Source organism: Arachis stenosperma, chromosome 3, assembly GCF_014773155.1.
Source record: "Arachis stenosperma cultivar V10309 chromosome 3, arast.V10309.gnm1.PFL2, whole genome shotgun sequence".
NCBI lineage: Eukaryota > Viridiplantae > Streptophyta > Magnoliopsida > Fabales > Fabaceae > Arachis > Arachis stenosperma.
The window spans coordinates 166,597,655-166,618,533 of NC_080379.1; the positions used below are offsets into that span (position 1 = coordinate 166,597,655).

A 20,879-nucleotide genomic window follows, 5' to 3' on the forward strand; every position below is an offset into this window, starting at 1 on the left:
ACATAACGAGTGACGCGTGGATGAATAATATTGTAACATGTGACACAACTGTCCATGTCAACATGTCACGTGTCACTGAACGACTCATCATTATACATTTATACGTGGTCAATAATTATTATTAAAATAAATATATAATATTAAATATAATAAAAATATAATTTTAAATACATATTATATATAAAATTATAGATATTAAATTAAATAAGATAATTTTAGATTATTATTTACCTAACATTACTCCATACTCTACTCTGCATGCCATTTCATCAAAAGATATAGGGGCTGCTCGAGGTTCAGATTCATGAACCACAGAATATACAAAAACTTGGATTCATATATGAGAAATATTATTAGTGAGTATGTAAGTTTTAAATAATTCAACATTAACATTTTAAAAGGGTTTCAAAAACGCTAACCAGTAGTTTAATTTTAAATAATCGTCTTCATATATATATGATTATACTTATAGAAGGTAGTGTCCATGGGTAGGAGGGGTGGCATTTGGATTTTCCATGACATGTATCGTTTTCTTGGGAGACACCAGTTTGAAGGATGCAACAAAAGGCTTAACCTTCTCCGTACCCTTAATGATTACCAAAAATAGAACTCGATACAAAACAAGCATCCCCACCAACACTGATAGATCAACCCACTTTGAGTAACTGTTGTCCACTTCAAATGTATCCCTCAGAATCTCCTCACCAGTAATAACATTGTTGTTTTTGGTACCAAACTTTAGGCCTTGAAATTCATTCTTGAACAATCCTTGAAAGGCATATCGATGGAAAGCGATGTAGTGCAAAGGGTATTTCCAAAGTGGCCTAGGAATGTCACTGGGCAATTTAAAGAAGCCAGCAAGAAGAATCATGAGTCCTTGGATTGCAGAACCTGTCATGATTCCCAAAAGGTAGTTTGGGACTATGGCAGCAATTATCATCATGAGGCTTTCCACTAACATAACACAAGATAACAAGACGCTCAAGAAGTAAAGAACATGCTCGTATCCATGTTGAAGGCCAGCTAGGTAATATGCAATTATTCCCGGAATCAATGAAACTAGTAATACGAATGGGATGCCGGAAAATGTGTTTCCAATTACAAAGGCGCACACACCATAATGCCCATTTAGCCTTTCTCGTTCAAATACCTTTCATTTGCCATAACAATTATTAGTTAGGCTTTTTTTTTTTGAAATTAGAAACACATGTCTTTAACGTACCTTCATGTCTTCTACAAAGGAAGGGAATCCACCGATGCTCATGAAAGTCATGAATGTAGACACAAATGTAAGAAATGAACCTCTGTCCTGTAATAATCAAAAGTGAAGGTATGTAAGAATCTTTTTAGTTGACTTCTAAATGAGTTGAATGTTTAACTCCGATAAGACTTTAAACTCAAAAAAGTGACTAAATAATGTACTTTGAATTTTGGACATGTATTATTGGGCTTTAGAGCCTGATGATTAATGTATATAATAAGAAGAAATATTGAAATCTCTTCAATGTTATAAGTATTATACAAAATTCCACCAATCAAATTGTTTTTTCAAAAAATACAAGATATCTAAGTCATATAAGTAAAGTAAATTTTTTTTTCCGATTCAATACACTTTCATATGAATAAGTTAAAAGCTTTCATATAAAAAGAAAAAAATGGTGATAAAAAGGGTTAAAGTAGCAAAAGTTATTGAAATTTTTACTTTATATATTAGAAGAATCTATTTTTATTATTAATAGACTAAGCAAAAAAAAATCGAATTGTTATTCTTCAAAGTATCATTTACTTAATCATCAAAATTAAACGAAGGTATATAATTCAAAAATTAAGGACAAAAATTCGTTTATTTATATAAATCTTTTGGGGTTCATTCAAGACTTACTTGAACTATTAATTATGATCCATATTCCTATTTAATTTTCTTCACGGCTAAGAAATTCATGAGTGTCACTCTTGAAGAGATTAGATAGTGTTTTCGCCTACTAATATCCATAAAGCACTGCATTTGAATTTATTCATAACACTAATTGGCCATAACTTGCAACAAATATGCATTATTATTAATCTATATCGAAAATACTATTTATACACTAAAACAGCTATTATGTATTTATATATAAATATGTATAATTTAACTCATTTTTAATATATATTTTGGATCTATATTCATATTGTATTGATATTCTTACTCTTAATACAAATCTATTAAAATCTAACACATAGAGCTAATGATGCAGTGTTTAATTACATAAAGAGAGAAATAATGTTACCTTAATTGAGTTATTGGTGGTTCTTATATCATAGAAGACAGTTCCTAAACAAATAGCCATCCCCATATATGCGACAAGGCGTATCCAGTAATAGCCTAAATCACGAAACATGTTTAGGAATGATCTTTTGCTCAGAACAATGCACTGACTAATAAACCCAGAATGACTTCTCTTCTTGTCTTGGCAAATACTTTCCTGTACCAACTCATTAAAATCTCATTTGTACATAAAACAAAGAATATCTTTAACTGTGGTATTTATCATTAAGTTATGAAAAAATTTATACCGTTTCAGAAAGTCTTGCTACTTCAGCTTGAACTTGTTGGTTCATCTCAGATGAGTTATATGAGTTTACAAGAATCCGGATTACTTCTTCTGTTGGTATGATTCCATTCCCACCATCATCAGGACCCAACTCATTTTCCTTGCACAACAAGTTTCTCATTTAGAACAACTGAATTGTTAAAGAAAAGAAAAGTGGCATGGGAAAGCTTATTACCTGATCGAAGTCCTTGTTTATAGTTTTTAGCATATGATCTGAGGGGTTTTGAAGAGCAGGACAAGGAAAACCATTGGAAGCGAAAAACTACATACAAGATGATGTACTTATGATAGTATTATAGAAATCATGGACATTGAAAATATGAACTAGTTAGTTAGTTAGTTGAATAAATTACCATTTGTATCCATGAAAAATACAAACGCTGACAAATGTATCCATATAAGAATAAAACGACAATTGTACTCATGGAAGATAATTTCTGTGTGCTAAGAATACTCTAACGGACCAATTGTGTAACCAACGTCTGGGTGCTTTTTGCACACGGAAACCATCTTCCATGATTATAATTGTTGTTTTATTTTTATATGAGTACATTTGTCGGTATCTGTATTTTTTATGAATACAAATGATAATTTATTCTTAGTTAGTTAGTTCTTAGTTGTATATTAACCTGAATTGCATCAGAAACAGGTCCAAAGTAAACTGTTTTTCCAGCAGAGAGCAAACAGAGATTATCAAAGAATTGGAAAACTTCAGCACTTGGCTGATGGATTGATGCTATGATAGTCCTTTGAATACCATCTTTATGATCAAGGGATTTAATTCTTTTCATGACATAATAGGAGGCAGCACTGTCAAGTCCACTTGTTGGTTCATCAAGAAACAAGAGCCTTGGGCGTGTTAATATCTCAATGCAGATGCTTACACGCCTCTTCTGACCACCGCTGATTCCTTTGCAACCCCAGCCACCAATTCTAGTGTTGATGGCATCTTGCAAACCCATCTCTCTTATTGTGAACTCTGCTCTCTCTTTCTTCTCTGCCTTTGACATGGAATCAGGTAACTGAAGCTGAGCTGAATAGTATACTGCTTCTCTCACTGTTAATGATGTTATTAAGGTATCATCTTGTGTCACGTATGCCTGCAGTCACATACATGGAAATAACAATTAGAACTTGAATTTTTTGTTAAAGGATATAAAGATTATATAAGATTTTGTACCGTGGTTCCATAAGCCAATGATTGCTTGCGACCATTGATTAGAATCTCCCCTGTTTGTCTTGTGTTTGAACTTAATCTCCCTGAAATTGGAGTTCATATATATATAGCATAATTTGACTATAACTTGCAACCTTAAATTATTTAAACTTGCCGCCACTACTTAGTCTATTAGATAAGGAAGCCACTCGTATAAAGACGTTTAAAACATCTTTTTTTAAATACGTTTTTTAGTAATTAAAATTTAACATATATAATCGATTAAATTGTATTATTTTTATCAAAATTAGACCAAATAAATCGTTTTGACCGAAAAATTGATAAACTAAATTTTGAACTGATCTAAATTAATATTTTTTTATAAAAATAATTATAATATCTCTATTATAGAAAATGACTTAATATATATATATATTAAAAATTCTAAATCCTAACCCTTCTCTTCTCTCTATATTGTTATAAGATTAGAATTTAGGGTTTTCAAAATTAATATATATAATAGGAGTATTTTAGTTTTTATAATAAGAGTATTATAGTCATTTATTATAAAAAAGAATATTAATTTAGATCAGTTCAAGATTTGATTTACTGATTTTTCGGTCAAATCGATTTCTTAGGTCTAATTTTAATAAAAATAACACAATTTGATAAATTATATAAGTTAAATTTTAATTATTAAAAAATGTCTATAAAAAAAGGCATTTTAAGGTGTTTATGTGAGTGATTCTCATTAGATAATTGTATCTTGTTTTAAGACATTTTAGGAAAATTTATGTACGAATAAATTATGAAACATATTAAAAAATTATCAAAATTTATTATTTTTAGTTCTTATTTAGTCATCAATTTAATTCTTTTAGTTTAACAATTTAACATAATATACTTTATTCTATACCTTTAAACATTAATAACTAACTAATAACTAAATATAATAAATTTTAATCATCTTCTAGCATTTTTCTTAAATTACTATGAATCACATCTATCACCCATGTACATATATATTAAATATAACAGAAGTTCTTTTGGGCTTTACTGTATCGTGTTTTAATTAAAAAAAAAAGTAAAAATATACTTTTTTCAAACAAATAGCAACTGAAATTTTGGTTGAGTGACTAAATATATTATCTTTTAATATATTACACCAAGATTTAAATATTGACTATGACAAAATAATAGATAAAACTCTTAGATGTATGTGTGAGTATGAAATGTAACGTCTAAAATTGAAGTTGTCAAATTCACCCAAATACAATTACGCGTGGTATATATAAATTTATTCTTGAGAATAATATATATTAGTAATTATTAATAAAGATATCTAAAATATTTTATACAATTAAAAAAGTCAGTGTATATTTTAATTTTAATAAAATATTAATATATTATTATAATTTAACTAAAAGTTCTCTCTCTATATATATTTCGTCTCCTCGTATTTAATAAAAATTTAAAAGTAGTGTTTTTAAATGGAGGAACTACAAAGAAAATTCCTTAATAAAAACATGCAAGTTGTAACAAATGGTGACATAAATAAAGTAAAAACAAAAATTTTATTATTATAATACTTCAAAAAATAATATATATATATTAAAATCAATGGCTATATATTTATGTAATTTAAATATATTTATATATAATTTATCTCATCTTTAATATATATTTTTTAATTAATTTTAATAATTAATTTTAGTGTATATTTAGCATGGTTAAATACAAGAATATGTAATAATAAAACTTTTTTAAAAGAAATTATTGAGTTAATATGTGAACGACGGAGATATACATAAAATGATTATACTATGTGTACACTAAAATTAGTCATTAAAGTCAGCCACCAATATAAAATACATATTAAAATATAAATATACATTAAAAATAAATTAAATAATATATATTTATATACAAATATATTGGTGACCGATTTTGGTATATGAATAACATTTTTTTATACATAAAAATATAGATAGATACCTCCCAAAGTATCAAGAAGAGTAGACTTGCCAGATCCAGAAGGACCCATAATGGCCAAAAGCTGTCCTGGCTTGGCATAACCAGTCAGACCCTCAAGGATTGATTTGCTCTCATTCTTTCCCACCCAAGCTCTCACCCATACATCCTTCCATGTCATGTATATTGGAACCTCTTCTTCTCTCCCACCACTATTACTTCTTCTTGAAATGTTCAAAGCTTCCATGACGGTTACTATGACATCATCATCAGAATCACTCCTAGTAGGAGCATGTGGAATTGCTTCATTATGGGAATCCATTTTTAGCTTGTATCAATAATAAGATAGGGATAGGTGATAATAAGTGGAAGGAATAATGCCTCACTATTCACTCATTCAACTAACCCTAAACCATTCATTTTGGTACTTCTTTATTCTTTTCATATCAATACCCTTCAATATATAGTACTCTGGGTTTCAAGAGTAATAAAGACAATAACGACAACGTAAGAAAAAAGAACCAGAGATATTAAAACAAATTACTTAAAATAGCAAATAAAAAATAAGAAAATTTTAATTAATAGATGCTAACATCTTTAATAAATATGTTTCTTCAATTTTTTCGTACTTGTATATATATTTTCTTTTTTTATATTTATATTGCTCTTACTATTTGCAACTACAATTATTGTTATTTGCTAACAAGGAGTGCGACGGAATTAGTAATTTTTGTATTTTGTAATTATTAATTGGTTATTAAAAATATTTTTAATGGTGTGAGATTACATTTAATTATAAAAAATCACTCACTTTTTTATTATTATTAAGTATTGATACAAAAATGCAAAAATTATTAGCCTCCTAAATTTTTTCTTTGCAAATTTGCCACATGCAAGAGGCTCTCTTTTGCGTTCTTGGTTCACTTGAATTCCTCCTCGTTTTGGAGTCCTCATTATTATTCTCTGCCACATTGCAAACTCGTACTCTCTCAGCATCTCTCACATTCATTTGCATATGACATATATCACCATTTTTCACAATTTTACTAACTTGAGTTTGAGTATTAGAAGTATTTTTTTTTTACTAGTTAGGTATACATATTAAAATTAGCTACTAATAATAAAATACACATTAAAAATAAATTAAACTACATAAATATTTTATACATAAATATATAATGACTGATTTTAATTACTAATTTTAAAGTATAAATAATATTTTTTATATATTTTTTTTCAAGTCATTCGTCCATCATTTCTGACCGAAACCATTATCATTATTGCCTTCGTTTTGGTTTATACTTGTTAAACCAGTGAGCTTAGAGAGACAAAGGAGAAGAGCTTCATGAAGCTGAGAAAGAATAATGGAGAGAATGTGACTTGAAGTTTTGTTACTTCTTGTTCCAAAAGTCATCATATATAAATTCATTAAGTTGAATCTATGCTAAATTACAATCATGTGCCAACTAACTATAAATAGCACTAAATGAACTAATTTCCTGATTTGGCAAGCCAACTAACTTTCATTAACAAACTAACAACCCTGTCACATCAAGATAACCATAATTAACCAACTATAACAATAACCCACGGACAGAGTGGGGACTGGCTCAAGTGACAATACTATTGTGCTGCTCATGAGATGGGATGATAGCTAAAAATTATTAGAAAATTGGATATGTTTGATTGAATTCTTTAATATAACATGTTTATATTTATCAAATAATTTAACATATTTGACTAACTATCTAACATATGCTACAAATACAAGTCTTTTTGGTTTACAAGTCTTACAAGTTGGGTCAAGTTTAACAAAAAATCTATGATAACACGCGTATTACTCGCGCGCTCTCACTCACCGTTATGGAAGACACTTCTTCTTTACGTTCCTCCTTCTCCTCCTCCTCTTCCTTCTTTTTCTTCTCCTTATTCTTTATGTTTCTCCTCCTTTTTCTTCGCGTGTTTCATTTTCATCGTTTTTTTATTACTGTTGTTGTTGATGCATTGTGAAAGGTTGACAAAGAACCCCTCACAGCCGATTGCAATGAATACATTCAAAGGTAATAGTAGGATATTTCTTTTGTTATAATTCATTTATTTCTTTTATTAAACATGGGTGTTTCTTTTCTTAAACATGAAATGTTTCTTTTGTAAAACTTGAAATGTTTTATAGAACTTGGGATGTTTCTTTTGTTAAATTTTAAATGTTTCTTTTGTTCGATGCAGGTCAACTCGACGTGGCGCACAGAAAAATAGTAGCAGAGAGCACAACGGCAACACAACAGAAGGTTGAAGACAAAGTACCAGCAACGCGTTGAGTGAATACTTCACGTTGACAAACCAATTACGCAATGATAGTTAGCAAAAAATTACGTTTCGCTAATCTTAATTTGGTAGCACTAACCCTAATTATTTAAAATTCTAATATTTAAAAATTCAAAATCTAATTTTTAATAAGTTGTTCAAATTGATTGATGGTATAGTTGGTCCTTTTACTTTCTCTTAAAAAAATCTTCATGAGACCAACATCTCTTGATAAAATTTGGGTTAAGACTCAATATAATGAATAACAATGATAGGGTACACATGATCCGCCCGGCCTGGATTCGAATATTTTGGGGCTAATTTGGTATTTTCACCAGGTCTAGAACCCAAAAAGTGTCTCAAAAATATATCTGGTTATTATTTAGGGTCGGATTCGGGTCAATGTGAACCCAGCTTCACCTAATTCATCATGTGCACCCTAGGAGACTAAAAAAGGTATATTTGTTTTAAATTAATTCCAATATTATGTTATATTAATTATAAGTTTATTATTTTATTTTTAATCACATTAGTTGAATTAGAAAATAGAGCAAAGAAGCATGAAATTAGAATTTATGGACAAATTCAAGTTCAAGTATGGTTATCAACCTCTCTGTGACAAGTATGTTTTTTTTCTTCTTTATAAATAAGTGCATCATAATTTTTTGACATAAATTTATCAAGACTCGGACTTCACCCAGTTGAGACACGATTTTATTGTAGCCCGAAAGTAGTGTGATTTCACTGGGTCTAGCACCAGGTAAGAGTCTAATAAATAGATTCGGTCATTATTTACGGTCAAGTCCGGATTAAGACGAACCCGATTTCACCTGACCCCATGTGCACCCCTAATGATGAGAATAATATGATTATGAGAAAGTATAGGGGGACAACACACCCACCAGCTAACATAAATGATGGTAATCAGTGGTTAAGAGAAGGGAGGGTTGAATCTTAGCTTTCCTTTTTGTTGAATATTACTTTCTGACTTTTAAAGGAACTTCAGGAGATATTTTCACTTTTTGTCTCGTAACAAGTTAAAAGACATTTTTATTTTGTCTCGTAACAAGTTGAGAGACATTTTTCATTTTGTCTCATGCAAACCAGAAACAGAGAAGAAGCAGAGAAGAGAGAATCACACTAAGAAGTATCCTGTTTCACCTGCTAAGTACTATGCAGCCTATATCCAGTCTCCATCACAACAATGATGGAATTTCACTATCTTTTACAAGATTACAAACACCAATTCTTTTCCTAGGATCTACCTAATCCTATCAGGGACAAACCCAGATTCTACACTCAATCTGAATTTGACTAGGACTCAAAACCTAGCTTTCAACCGCAGAGTGCTAACCCAACTTGTAAGGGAATCCCCATAGGATCATGAAACACAACATACAGATGTACAAAGAAACTCTGAGACATCTATGATTTTTTTCTAATATTGATCACTGCATTTTTTCTCTCACTGATTTTTTCTTACAAACCTCATTATGTTTGCCTTTTTCACCATGAGACTCAGACAGACAATACTAAAAAAAAGAAAACAAAATGAACATCATTGAAGGAGAAGAACTCAAGAAGCTCGGGTAGCTATGAGAACTCTATGCTTTACACTTTTCTCTCCTTGATCTCAACACTTGGCCGTTCACCCTTAATATAGAAGGGGAAGCTTCCAAGGTTGAAACAGGTTCAACCAAGTAACTTCTTCTCCAATCAAAAGCAGCTTTGGTTCGGACAAAGAGAAGAGAGAGAAAACCAAAAATCAACATGAATGTACCTTTCTCAACCCTTTTCATCAAGCTCCTTCAATCTGAACCCTTGATCTTGTCTTTGGCTCCAAGAAAGGATTCGGACTCTTGATGATCTTTTGACCCATAACAGCTTCTTGCTTTCCATTTTTGCTTCTTCCTATACGTAGCTCGGTGGCTACCTTCTTTCTTTGATGAACAAAAATGGAAGTGAACTTTTGCAACTGAGATCTTTCTCTCTGACAGAGGCGGATTCTTTCTTTTCTTGGTATGGAATATCTTGAAGCTCTTCTTCAAAATCTTGCCTTCAATGGCAAAGATCTTACCATGCCTTACTTTAGATCTTCCTTTTGAGATGAACTTTACTAGCCTTTCTTCATCCTAACCTTTTCTTCCATTAGGCCGCTGATGATTTCCTCTAATAACTTGCTTCTATCTTCTTTTCTGATTGACATGATATGACTGAAAGCAAGAGAGAAGAGAGAGAAGAGACAAAGCTTTCAATGCAATATTAAACCCAATTTAATTTTGAGTTTCGGTAACATATGCATGCGTTTAACGAAATTGAATTTTATCTTTTCAGTTACCAAAGCATGAACTTAATTGAGTTAAAATTTTAAATCCATTAGTCCATGGAAGTAGGTAACCGAAGCATGCATGCTCCATTTCTCTCTTCTTCTAATTCAGACCACTAAGTTGGACCAAGTTAAGAGTTTGCTTGGGCTTGTGATTCGGGCCAATTTGGTTTTCTTTTATTTCAATGCACAGCCATTTATATTAATTTTGCACAAGGCTTGATTAATAACAAGTTGAGCTTATATTGCCTTTTGACCCAATAGAAAACTCATTTTATTTCTTACACACTAACACACACATTAACCAAACAATTGGAGGCAAATAATAATTTAGTACGGTTCTAAGGGAAGGAATTTACTCACCTATTCCGACCGCGGAGAACAGGCCATTCGACAGGGAGATTCCGAAATTGCTGAGGCTTGGTTTGATCAAGCCGCTGAATATTGGAAACAAGCTATAGCCCTTACCCCCGATAATTATATTGAAGCACAGAATTGGTTGAAGATCACAGGGCGTTCTTAATTTAATAAAAACACTCTTTTTTTTTAGTAATTGTTTAATAATGTTTGATCATCAAATTTTATACAAGTTTTCCAAACTCAACAATAAACAACATCTAAAAAAATTAATTTTAAATTAATTATAAAAATCTTATTTTAAATTAATTTGAATTAATCAGGTTTTGAATTTGAATAATCAAGATTAGGCAACGTAACCTCCTCTAAACACACCTTCACACCACATTCCATTCCCTCTCATCGTGTCAAACATTTGCCGCTCAGACCGCCGTCATCGCTGGTGGAAGCTCTCGCGCATCCTTTTCTCTCTATTGTCCACGTTGCTATTGCAGAAAGAAGTCGTGTGAGTGACGCAATCACACGATCCTCATGGCGCCACTGTTGCTGTCTCGTGATCCCCATCGGTCGCACCAGGAAGCGCAGAATCCGCACCCATGGCTCTCCATCCATCGCGATGCAGCCACCGTGGGGCCCCCATTTGTGATGGACGATCAACCACTCCACGGTGACTCCTCCACTTGTGACGGGCAACCTTCGTGGCTTCGTCCCATGACGCGCCACCGCCAAATGCCACCGCGAGTCTCCCATCGTCCACTCAGCGCCAACGAAGTCTTCATCGCCAACCACCCTTCTTAGTTTTGGACGATTCTATTAACTAGTTTTGGATTTTTTTTTCTAAATTTCGAATGATTCTTTTCACTATTTTTAAATAATTTTTCCTATGTTTTGGACGTTTCTTTGTTTTTGGGATTTGGATGATTTTCTTAATAGTTTTAGATATTTTTTCTTAGTTTTTGGATATGTTCTTTATTCAATATTTTTTTAATGTCTCGTTTTGTTAGGTTTTGGAGTTTTTAGTATTATCGAATATCTCTTTTTTTATTAAGTTTTGGATGTTCTTCTTCTTCTTTTTGGTTTTGAATGATTCTTTTAACTGATTTTGGATGTTTTTTTTTAATTTCAGATAATTCGTTTTACTAGTTTTAACTGATTTTTTTTTCTTTATGTTTTGAATGTTTCTTTTTTTTTGACGGTTTGAATGATTTTTTTAATTGTCTTAAATGTTTTTTTTTAGTTTTTTATATTTTTTTAATATTTTTTTAAATGTCTCGTTTCAGGTTTTGGAATTTTTAAAATTATTAGATATCTCTTTTTTATTAAGTTTTGGATTTTTTTTGGTTACGTTTCTCAAGTTTTAGAATTGTTAGAAATGGTTCTCGATTTTTTAAAATAAATTTTGAAAATTTAAAAATAATTTTAGATGTTTTTTTTATTTTAAATGTTTATTTTTCGTCACGAGTGAGAAACTGCCGTGGTTAAAGACGATGCGCATCATGATGGAGTGATCGAGGACTCGAGGTGGTTGGTGGGAATCTAGAGAGAGAGAGAGATTAGGATTTGTTAGTTAAATGTGAAAAGAGAAATTAAGATTTGTGTAGTAAATAATAAAAGATGAAAGATAAATTAGGATAAGAGAAATTAAATAAATTAAAATATTTTTTTTTTATATTTAGTGAACTTTAGAATGCAACCCAATAAGATACATTGACTATATTTCTCTGTTAATTATCTAAAGGAATTGTGTAATTATGCATACACCATAGTTAATTATATATTTAAATTCGGACTCCGGAACCTAACCCCTTAAAAATCAACATTAAGTAATAAGACCTGTCAACGTACGGCTCCAACAATACGCCTGATTGCATTAAAGATTTTTAAGTCCATTGCGCAACTACTTCACTGCAATTGGCAGAATTTGCATTTTATCTTTGCAGGAGAAAAATTTATTAGTTGGGAAGATAGACACATTATTTAATTTGTAATTGGAGTCTTTTTTTTTTTTTTTTCAACCTTGTTTTTTTAGAAGAGCTTGATTCAGAAATAGTCTAGTAAGAAAAAGAAAAATTGAATTCTTGCTTGCTCAATCACCCAATGTGTTTTTCCAAATTAAAATGCTCTTGCAAATGTAGGCCCTGTGATATTGCAAACTAAAAATGCACTTTTGTTCTCTGATTTCCGTGTGATTAAAGAAGATTGTGAAAGTAAACCCTTTGATCCTTGACTTAATTGCACCTTCTTGGTTTAGCAGCAGACAAATACTCCTAAATAATAGTATTGGAAAATTATCAGGTGTTCCTGAGAACATCGGTGTTTCAGTTGTTTTAACCGTTGATTTTAATTAATATATATTATATATAATTTTTATAATTCAGATCAACGATTAAAATAACTGGAATACCGGTGTTCCTGGTACACCTGATAACCTTCCAATAGTATTTAGAAAAATGTATACACAAAACTTCAAACCAATTGATTGATTGATCTGAAAGCTATTAATATTGAGACAACCACGGTGAACAGAAAATTCAATCACGTAGTACAGGGTGGGGCTCGACAATAATATAATCAACATGAATGCTGGGACATGCATGAATTTAATAAACAAGTAGATAGACACATAAGTTTATAGCTGATAAATAATTAAGGGTTACTGGCACACTTATTGAATTGTAACGACATAAGCAAGCTCAATGAATTAGACAGTATTGACTAATAATATATTTTTAGATTGCACTACTAGTACTTCAAATATATAATTAAGTGGTTTCTGTATTCATAATATTTTTAAAAGTTGGAACACTTAAGATGAATGGCAACAACACTGGTGGAGAAAGTAATCGTCAGTGATTACAGAGACACGAATATAACATGGCCAATCAAATTGTTGTGACATCAACTAGGTGTATGATAAAGTAATGTCTATCTTCCTATTAATTTGCACCTCTTTATTCGTCATCAAGGTATGAACATGGAACATAGTTGTTGCAAATGAATGCATTCAACTTTTCATATATGTCGTTAGGCCTCCCGACTTTAATTTAGCTTACCAGAACAATGATGCATGTTACTTGAATGTTTTTTTTGTAACCACTTAGGTTTTATATATTTTGTTTGTTTATTACTAAAGAGTGAAAAAAAAAAAGTTATAAGGAATTTCAATGGATAATATGTATGAAGACCTTCCACACAAGATATATTCAAGTAAAATTATTGTTACTAGCGGTTTAGAAGATGTAAGATATAAAATGTGTTAAATAAAGATATACGTGCAAAAGACAAAAAAAAAAAAAAAGAATAAAGATACATGTGTAAGATACTAAGATAGTATATTTTCGAAAAATATATTGAAATTTACCTATAGAAATGCAATGTCCAACGGGTCATCTGAACAGGGTTTCTTATTGATGATTAGTTTCATATTTTTGCAGTAGTAACAAGTTGGTTTAATTACTGTGCAAGTCTTTATAATTTAATTGAATTTTCAATTAAATTTCTATATTTTTTTTCAATTAAGTCTTTATATCATATAATTTTTTTCAATTTAATTTATACCGTGACAAAAATATTTGAAATAATAGAATATTCTGTAAAAAAACGAATATTCTCATCACTAGAGTAAAAAAGCTAATTGAGGACACCTCCATATTTTAAAAATTCCAAAAAAAAAAAACTCTTGTCATTTTATTCCACACTCACACAATCCTAACCCTAAGTTCTTTGTTGAGCTCCCGCCGATCCACCGCACGGTCCCATCTCATTGTGTCTCTTCCGTTCGGCATCCCTCGCGTGCTCGTCTTCCCTCTTGCAAACTTTTGTTTCTTTATAAAAGGAAAAGGAACTTTATGTATTTAAAGGATTCTTGCTCCTACGCGGTGACCTGATGGAACCCTCGAAAAACCCAGTCGCATCAGAGTTGGCTATACTCCTCGAGAAGAAGTCGCTATTTTTCAACCCAAAGCTGCTTTAGTACCCTAATCGTTTTCTCTTTCCAAAGCCCAATTTTTCCCCTTTTACTAAACCCATTATTCCGTTTCTAATTTTCTATGATAACTCGACTTATTTGAAACATTTTTTTATAGCCCTTGGAATCCAAAGCAATTTCATTAATAAAGATTGGATCTTTACCAGCACGCTTCACTAGAAGTATGTTTTTGTTCTATTAACGATGGAAATGTTTAACTTTATAGCTTTTCGATAATGTTGCAGTTGAAGAAAGAGATGGCATCACACACTGGACCTCCAGATTATGGTCTTACATTAGATGATTCAAAATCAAAGACGAAATCAGTAAAGATGAACAAAAGGAAAAAGGAAAAGTGACTTCAGGCTACCTGTGAAGAAGAAAAGAAAAGCTGAATTATTCTTGATTTTAATCTTGATACATATACTCTATTACTTTATCATTGATAGAAAGGAAAAGTTTCGTTTTTTATCACTTGATAGCTGTTAATTTAGGTGGTAATCACTACAAGAAAAATACTGAATACCATCAGAATTACCGTCGGATTTAACGTCGAGTTATACCGGCGGATATACTATCGAATTTTCTGATAGAAAAGAAGAGAAATTTGTCACCATAAAAGATTACCATTGGAAGAGATTTTTTGTTGCTAAAATCGAGGATAATTGTTGGCGCAAAAATATAACTCAAGGACGACAATGTTACCGTCGAATTTTTTGTCAGTATAACGGTTTATTGAAACACATCGTTTTGGTGAGTTACCATGGGAAAAATTCGACGATAAATCTGACGATAAGTGTGGGTTAAAATTCAAATGTGGAACCCTTCTTCCTCAGTTGTCTGAACGCGCTCTCTCTCTATTTTCTTTCTCTCTCTTCTCGTGCTCTCTCTGTCGCCGTCGAGAGGGCATTGTCACCACTGCTGGGAGCTCGCCGGGACCCCATCGTCGTTGTTGCAACCGCTTGGAGTACCAACTGAACCCGCTGAAGCTGCCGTTGCACGTTGTCATTGATTCTGCTGCTGTTGCTATTCCCGCAGCATCTTTCATTGTGGTTGCCATTCATGTTGCCGTCATTGTCGCCTCTATCACCACCACGTTAAAGAGACCCTACAGCCACTATCATCGAATTTATTGTTAGTATGGTTATTTTATTTTTACATATTAATTTATGACTTTAGCATTTTGTTAGGGTTTAGTTTAAATCAGTGGTTAAATTTATTTAATAAAGTGTGTGGTTAGGATTTGTTGTGTTAATTTAATGGATGTAAAAATAAAATAATGTTAGAGTAGATTAAATAAGGTGAGGTTAAGAGTGCTTGAGTTGTTGCAAGATTTTAGTTGAGTTTAGTGGATAAGTTTCTTTTAATTGCATCATCGCTTATTTTTGTCATGCCTCTTGTTAGTTTGGTGAAATAGAATTAGATTTTAATTAATTGGAAGAATGAGTTTTACTTATTCTTTCAAATAAGTTTCTGATTTAGTTTCAACTTGTGAATTTAATACGTTGTCATTTTTAATAGGACGGTGCTATTTTCTCTGACATCAATTGGAGTTTGCTTTTTTTGTTGTTTGTGCAGTAATATTCCAGCTTGATTTTCTATCTCTGATAATAATGAATTGTTTAATTTTTATGTTGGACTTACTTTTTCTAGGATAGAGTTTTAGGACGGAAGTGGGAGAAGGTCACATAGTGGCGCCTTCTCGAAACCCTTGTTTGTTGGAAAATTGTGGAGTTATAAGGAGTTGCGCACTAGAACAGTTAGGATTTTATGTTTTATTAAATGCGTGTATGTTATAATTTATGCCTACAATAGTTTCCTATGTGAAAACTATTATATTTATTTGACGGATGTCTCTGAATTAAGTAGAAGTTCTACCAAACTATCGTTTAAATTATTTAACACATGTTTCGTTTGTCAGAAAATGATAATTGTATTCGACGAGAGATTCTAATTACAGGGTACACTCTGCCGAATTTTCTAAAAAATTTAATAATTTGTGTTGTTCGTTGAATTCTAGAATGTGTGTTTTAATATGATTCCAACTCATCGTCTGTGGATATACGAGAGGGATAACAGTGGTTGGGAGGTTTAAAATTTGAATTCTTTGAGGGGATTGACGGTTTGTCGCGCATGTCTTCAACATGGAATCGTTTAAGTCTGAAGAGGTATCTAGGTGTCCGTGTCAAAAGTGTCGGTTGACTAAATAGTTAAAACCTGCGGACATAACTCTTTGCCTCTACCGTAATGGGTTCAAGGATGGATTTTAGATGTGGACGGAACACGAAAAAGTGGAGGAGCAAGGAATGAACCGGTTTGCCTCTAATTTGAATAGGTTTGATTGTCAATCAACGAAGGTTCAGGTAGCGAGAGACATATATATGGATGAAATGACTTGGGAGGCTCACCAAGAGAGATACAATGAGATGGTGTATGATGCAACAGGTGTTACGGAATTGGAAGAGACTGAAGAAGAGCCTAACTCAGAGGCGAAAAGATTTTATCATCTATTAAAATCTGCTGTGAAATCTTTGTACGTGAAGTGTGTTCATTCGGAGTTGTCTGCATGTGTTAGAATGATGAGTATTAAGTCGGAGTCAAATCATACCTGAGAGTCTATTGATAAGTGGGCCACGCTTTGCAACAAACTGGTATTTGTCGAGTCCAATGGCATCCCCCGAAACCACTACGAAGCAAAGAAATTGGTTTCAAAATTGGGTCTAAATGCAGTGAAAATTGATTGTTGTTTGAATGGTTATATGCTATACTACAAGAAATTACAATCGAGTGTTCAATTATTGGTTATAAATTTCACGGGGTGGGTTGATAAAGAAGCAAGAAATTTAAATGACAATAAAGTAAATCAACACCTAAAGATAACAATTAATAAAAAGAGGCATTCATGGCAAGGATTGAGAATTAAGGCTTTCTATCCTAGTTATTAATTATAATACAATAGTTACCAAGAGTTAATCCTATTTCGTTATCTCCAACATTGGGAAAAAGTCAAATAAGCCTAGTTAATCCTAATCCATAAGTAATGTTAATGGATACAAGACCAACTAATCACTTTAGATTACCAACATAAGTTGGGTATTAATAACTCAAGATCACCTAATTTCTCTTTCCAAGCCAAGAATGCTCAAAATCTACTCTAAATCTAACCTAAGTATTTTATCAAATACTTGTTGTGCATAAAAATAAAAGCATAATAAATTGCATGAATAATAAAATCTACTACTACCAAATGTAAGAAAATAACAAGAATGACTCAAACAACAACAAGAAACATAAAAAGACATCAATTATATTAAAGGAAATGAAAATTAATAGGAGTTCATAAAACTAAAAGTGACATAAAAAGGGAAATTAACAAGAAGAACTAAGAGAACAAAGATGTAATAACAAGAAATTGTAAGAAAAACTAATTGAAAATAAGAAATTAAATCTAAGTTAAAGAGAGTTTAACCTAAATCTACCCTAATTCTAGAGAGAAGATGGAGCTTCTCTCTCTAGAAAACTACCTAAAGCATGTTTCTAACCTACACTAATTGCTCCCCCTTGTTTCCTCTTGAATTTTGCCTCAAATACTTCAGAATTGAGTTGGATTTGGGCATCAGTGAGCTCAGAAATCGCCCCCAGCGTATTGCCTTTAAGTTAGTCACGTGCCGCTTGTCATGCGTACGTATCACCTGGCAACTCTCCTTATCACGCGCACATGTCAGTCACGCATATGCGTTGCCTTGACGGATTTCTTCTTCAGGCGTACGCATCACCTTGAATCTTCCAAATCCTTATTTTTTATGAATTCTCCATCTTGTATGATTTTCTCTTCATTTTCTTGATCCATTCCTTGCCCTTTTAATCCTGAAATCACTAACAAACATATCAAGGCATCAAGTAGAATCAAAAGTGAATTAAATTTGACTAATTAAAAGCCTAAAAAGCATATTTTTAACCAATAAGCACAATTAGGAGAAATTCATGAAACCATGCTATTTTAGTGAATAAATGAGAGAAAAGTTGACAAAATCCACCAAATTTAATAGAAAATAAACCATAAAATTGTGGTTTATCAGTGGGCTAAACCAAAGGCGGTGTTTGCTCTAACGAATGAGCAGAGACAAAATATTTGTAAGTGGATTAAAGGATTAAGATTTTCTGATGGCTACGCCTCTAACTTGGGCAGGTGTGCAAACGTCATAGGGTAGGCTTTCTGGGTTAAAGAATTATGATTGTCACGTCTTCATGGAATCTTTGCTTCTTGTCGCGTTTAGAAAACTTCCAACCAACATTTGAAAAACCATCACATAAATAATTGAGTTCTTTAAGGACTTATGTGCTACGAAACTTAGCATTAATGATCTCGCAGTCATGGACAATAACATTCCCATCATACTTTGTAAGCAAGAAAGGATATTCCCTCCATCATTTTTTGACATTATGGAACACTTAGCATTCCACCTACCGTATGAAGCAATACTATGTGGGCCGATCTAATTTTGGTGGATATACCCATTTGAGAGGATGGTTAGTTCATTTAAGCGCACCGTGAAGAAGAAAGCTCGGATTGAGAGCAGCATCTGTGAAGTATTCCTAACTAAGAAAACATCTGCATTTTGCTTATTCTATTTTCAGTCTCATATTAAATCACGTATAATAAGGGTTGCAAGGAACGATGAGAGAGGAGAATCCTCGTCAAGTGAAAAAACATACCTAATCTTTTTGCCAAAAGGAGCTGCAATGGGTGCGGGTAGTGACTACTGGCTAGAGCAGAAGGAAATCGATGCCGCACATCTGTATATGTTGCTTAACTGTGACCAAATTTCATCCTAACTCATGTGATTCTTTTAAGTCTTCATAAACATTGCAATCAGCAAGATAATAACTTCTTAATCTAATTAAAACTTCTTTATCTTATGGTGAATCATATAGGTTATTCTAAGAGGCAAATCTTGATACCTCATTGAACAATTTTTTACGTTGGTTTAGAGAATACATCAGCGTACAGCTAACTGACACAACAGATTAGAAACTAGTTACACATAGTTGGGGCCCAATAAATAAGGACACTAGCTACCTGATATACAATATTAATGTTAATGGATATTGGTTCCATACCTTACAGTGGTCGATTGGAAAGAAAATAGATGACCCCAGAGTTGGGGTTTGGGGGATTCAAGCGGAGGTCATTCTGATTGGTTTGATCTGTTGCACAACATAATTGAATTAGAGTATTTCTGTCGCGCTACGTACAAGGTGTGCATATTTAAATGTGAATAGTATGATCCAAGTTGGCAACAAGGAACATGAAAGTACAACGACTATGATATCACTGAAGCTAATATAACAAAAAAATATTGGCACTACGATCCTTTTATTCTACTTCAAAATGCATGACAAGTATATTATTTGCCTTATCCGAATTCATGCAAGTCTAGTTGGGTGGTTGTAGTTAAGACTAAATCAAGAGGCCGCATCTAGTCTGATAATAGGACGAGGGACAGGAACCTTACTAGATTGACGACTCAACTCCTTCAAAAATGGTGGTTGATAACGGTGATCTAATCACCCTTAGGTTCGCTGTTATGGATGATGACATCATTGACCTTGGAGTAGATGTCGACGCACTTCCACTAGAGGACGACGATCTTCAAGAAGAAGATGAGGTTGATAGCGACGAAGAAGAGGAAGACGAGTTTGATAATAATCAGAAAACTACCTCGGAAAAGGAGGATGGTGAAGGAGAGAAAGAAGATGATGAATCTGAATAGATTTAATGTAAACATAGTTCTGTGATATGTATTTCTTTAAGAAACTTTGCAAAAAATGTAATATAGTTAGCATTGTTTTAGATATTTCAATTCCAAGTCACTCCATATTTTTAATTTATATTTTGATATTTCACATTAGGTTTAAAGCACTATTTCAATTATTAATTATCAGGGGTACATAATAAACAGAGGGAAAAAAGACTATTAAAATAAATAAAAAAGACTACTGTCGGAGCCCAACCATTTTTTAAAAAAAAATTAAAAACATTTTTGTCGGCATTATCGCCAGATTAATCTGCCAGTAAATTGGCGGGAGACGTATGACATAGCACCAACTTTACCGTCGAAAAATTTTTTTGGTAACGTTTAACAGATTCCAATTTGTACTAACTATATTTTGTCACTAAATCCGATAGAAATTACCATCGGA

At 32.1% G+C, this 20,879-nt stretch overlaps 1 protein-coding gene across 1 annotated transcript; it reads right to left on the reverse strand.

Annotated features, from left to right (window-relative positions):
• Positions 1 to 284: 284 nt before the first annotated feature.
• LOC130969020 (ABC transporter G family member 1-like) lies at positions 285 to 6,139 on the reverse strand. The gene is made up of 8 exons (XM_057894573.1): positions 5,746 to 6,139; positions 3,775 to 3,854; positions 3,224 to 3,694; positions 2,770 to 2,856; positions 2,557 to 2,694; positions 2,271 to 2,465; positions 1,223 to 1,309; positions 285 to 1,150 (listed from the first exon to the last, which is right to left on the reverse strand). Exons 1-8 carry the CDS (start codon positions 6,041 to 6,043, stop codon positions 467 to 469), a joined length of 2,040 nt encoding a protein of 679 aa, XP_057750556.1. The 5' UTR covers positions 6,044 to 6,139; the 3' UTR covers positions 285 to 466.
• Between the last annotated feature and the right edge of the window lie 14,740 nt (positions 6,140 to 20,879).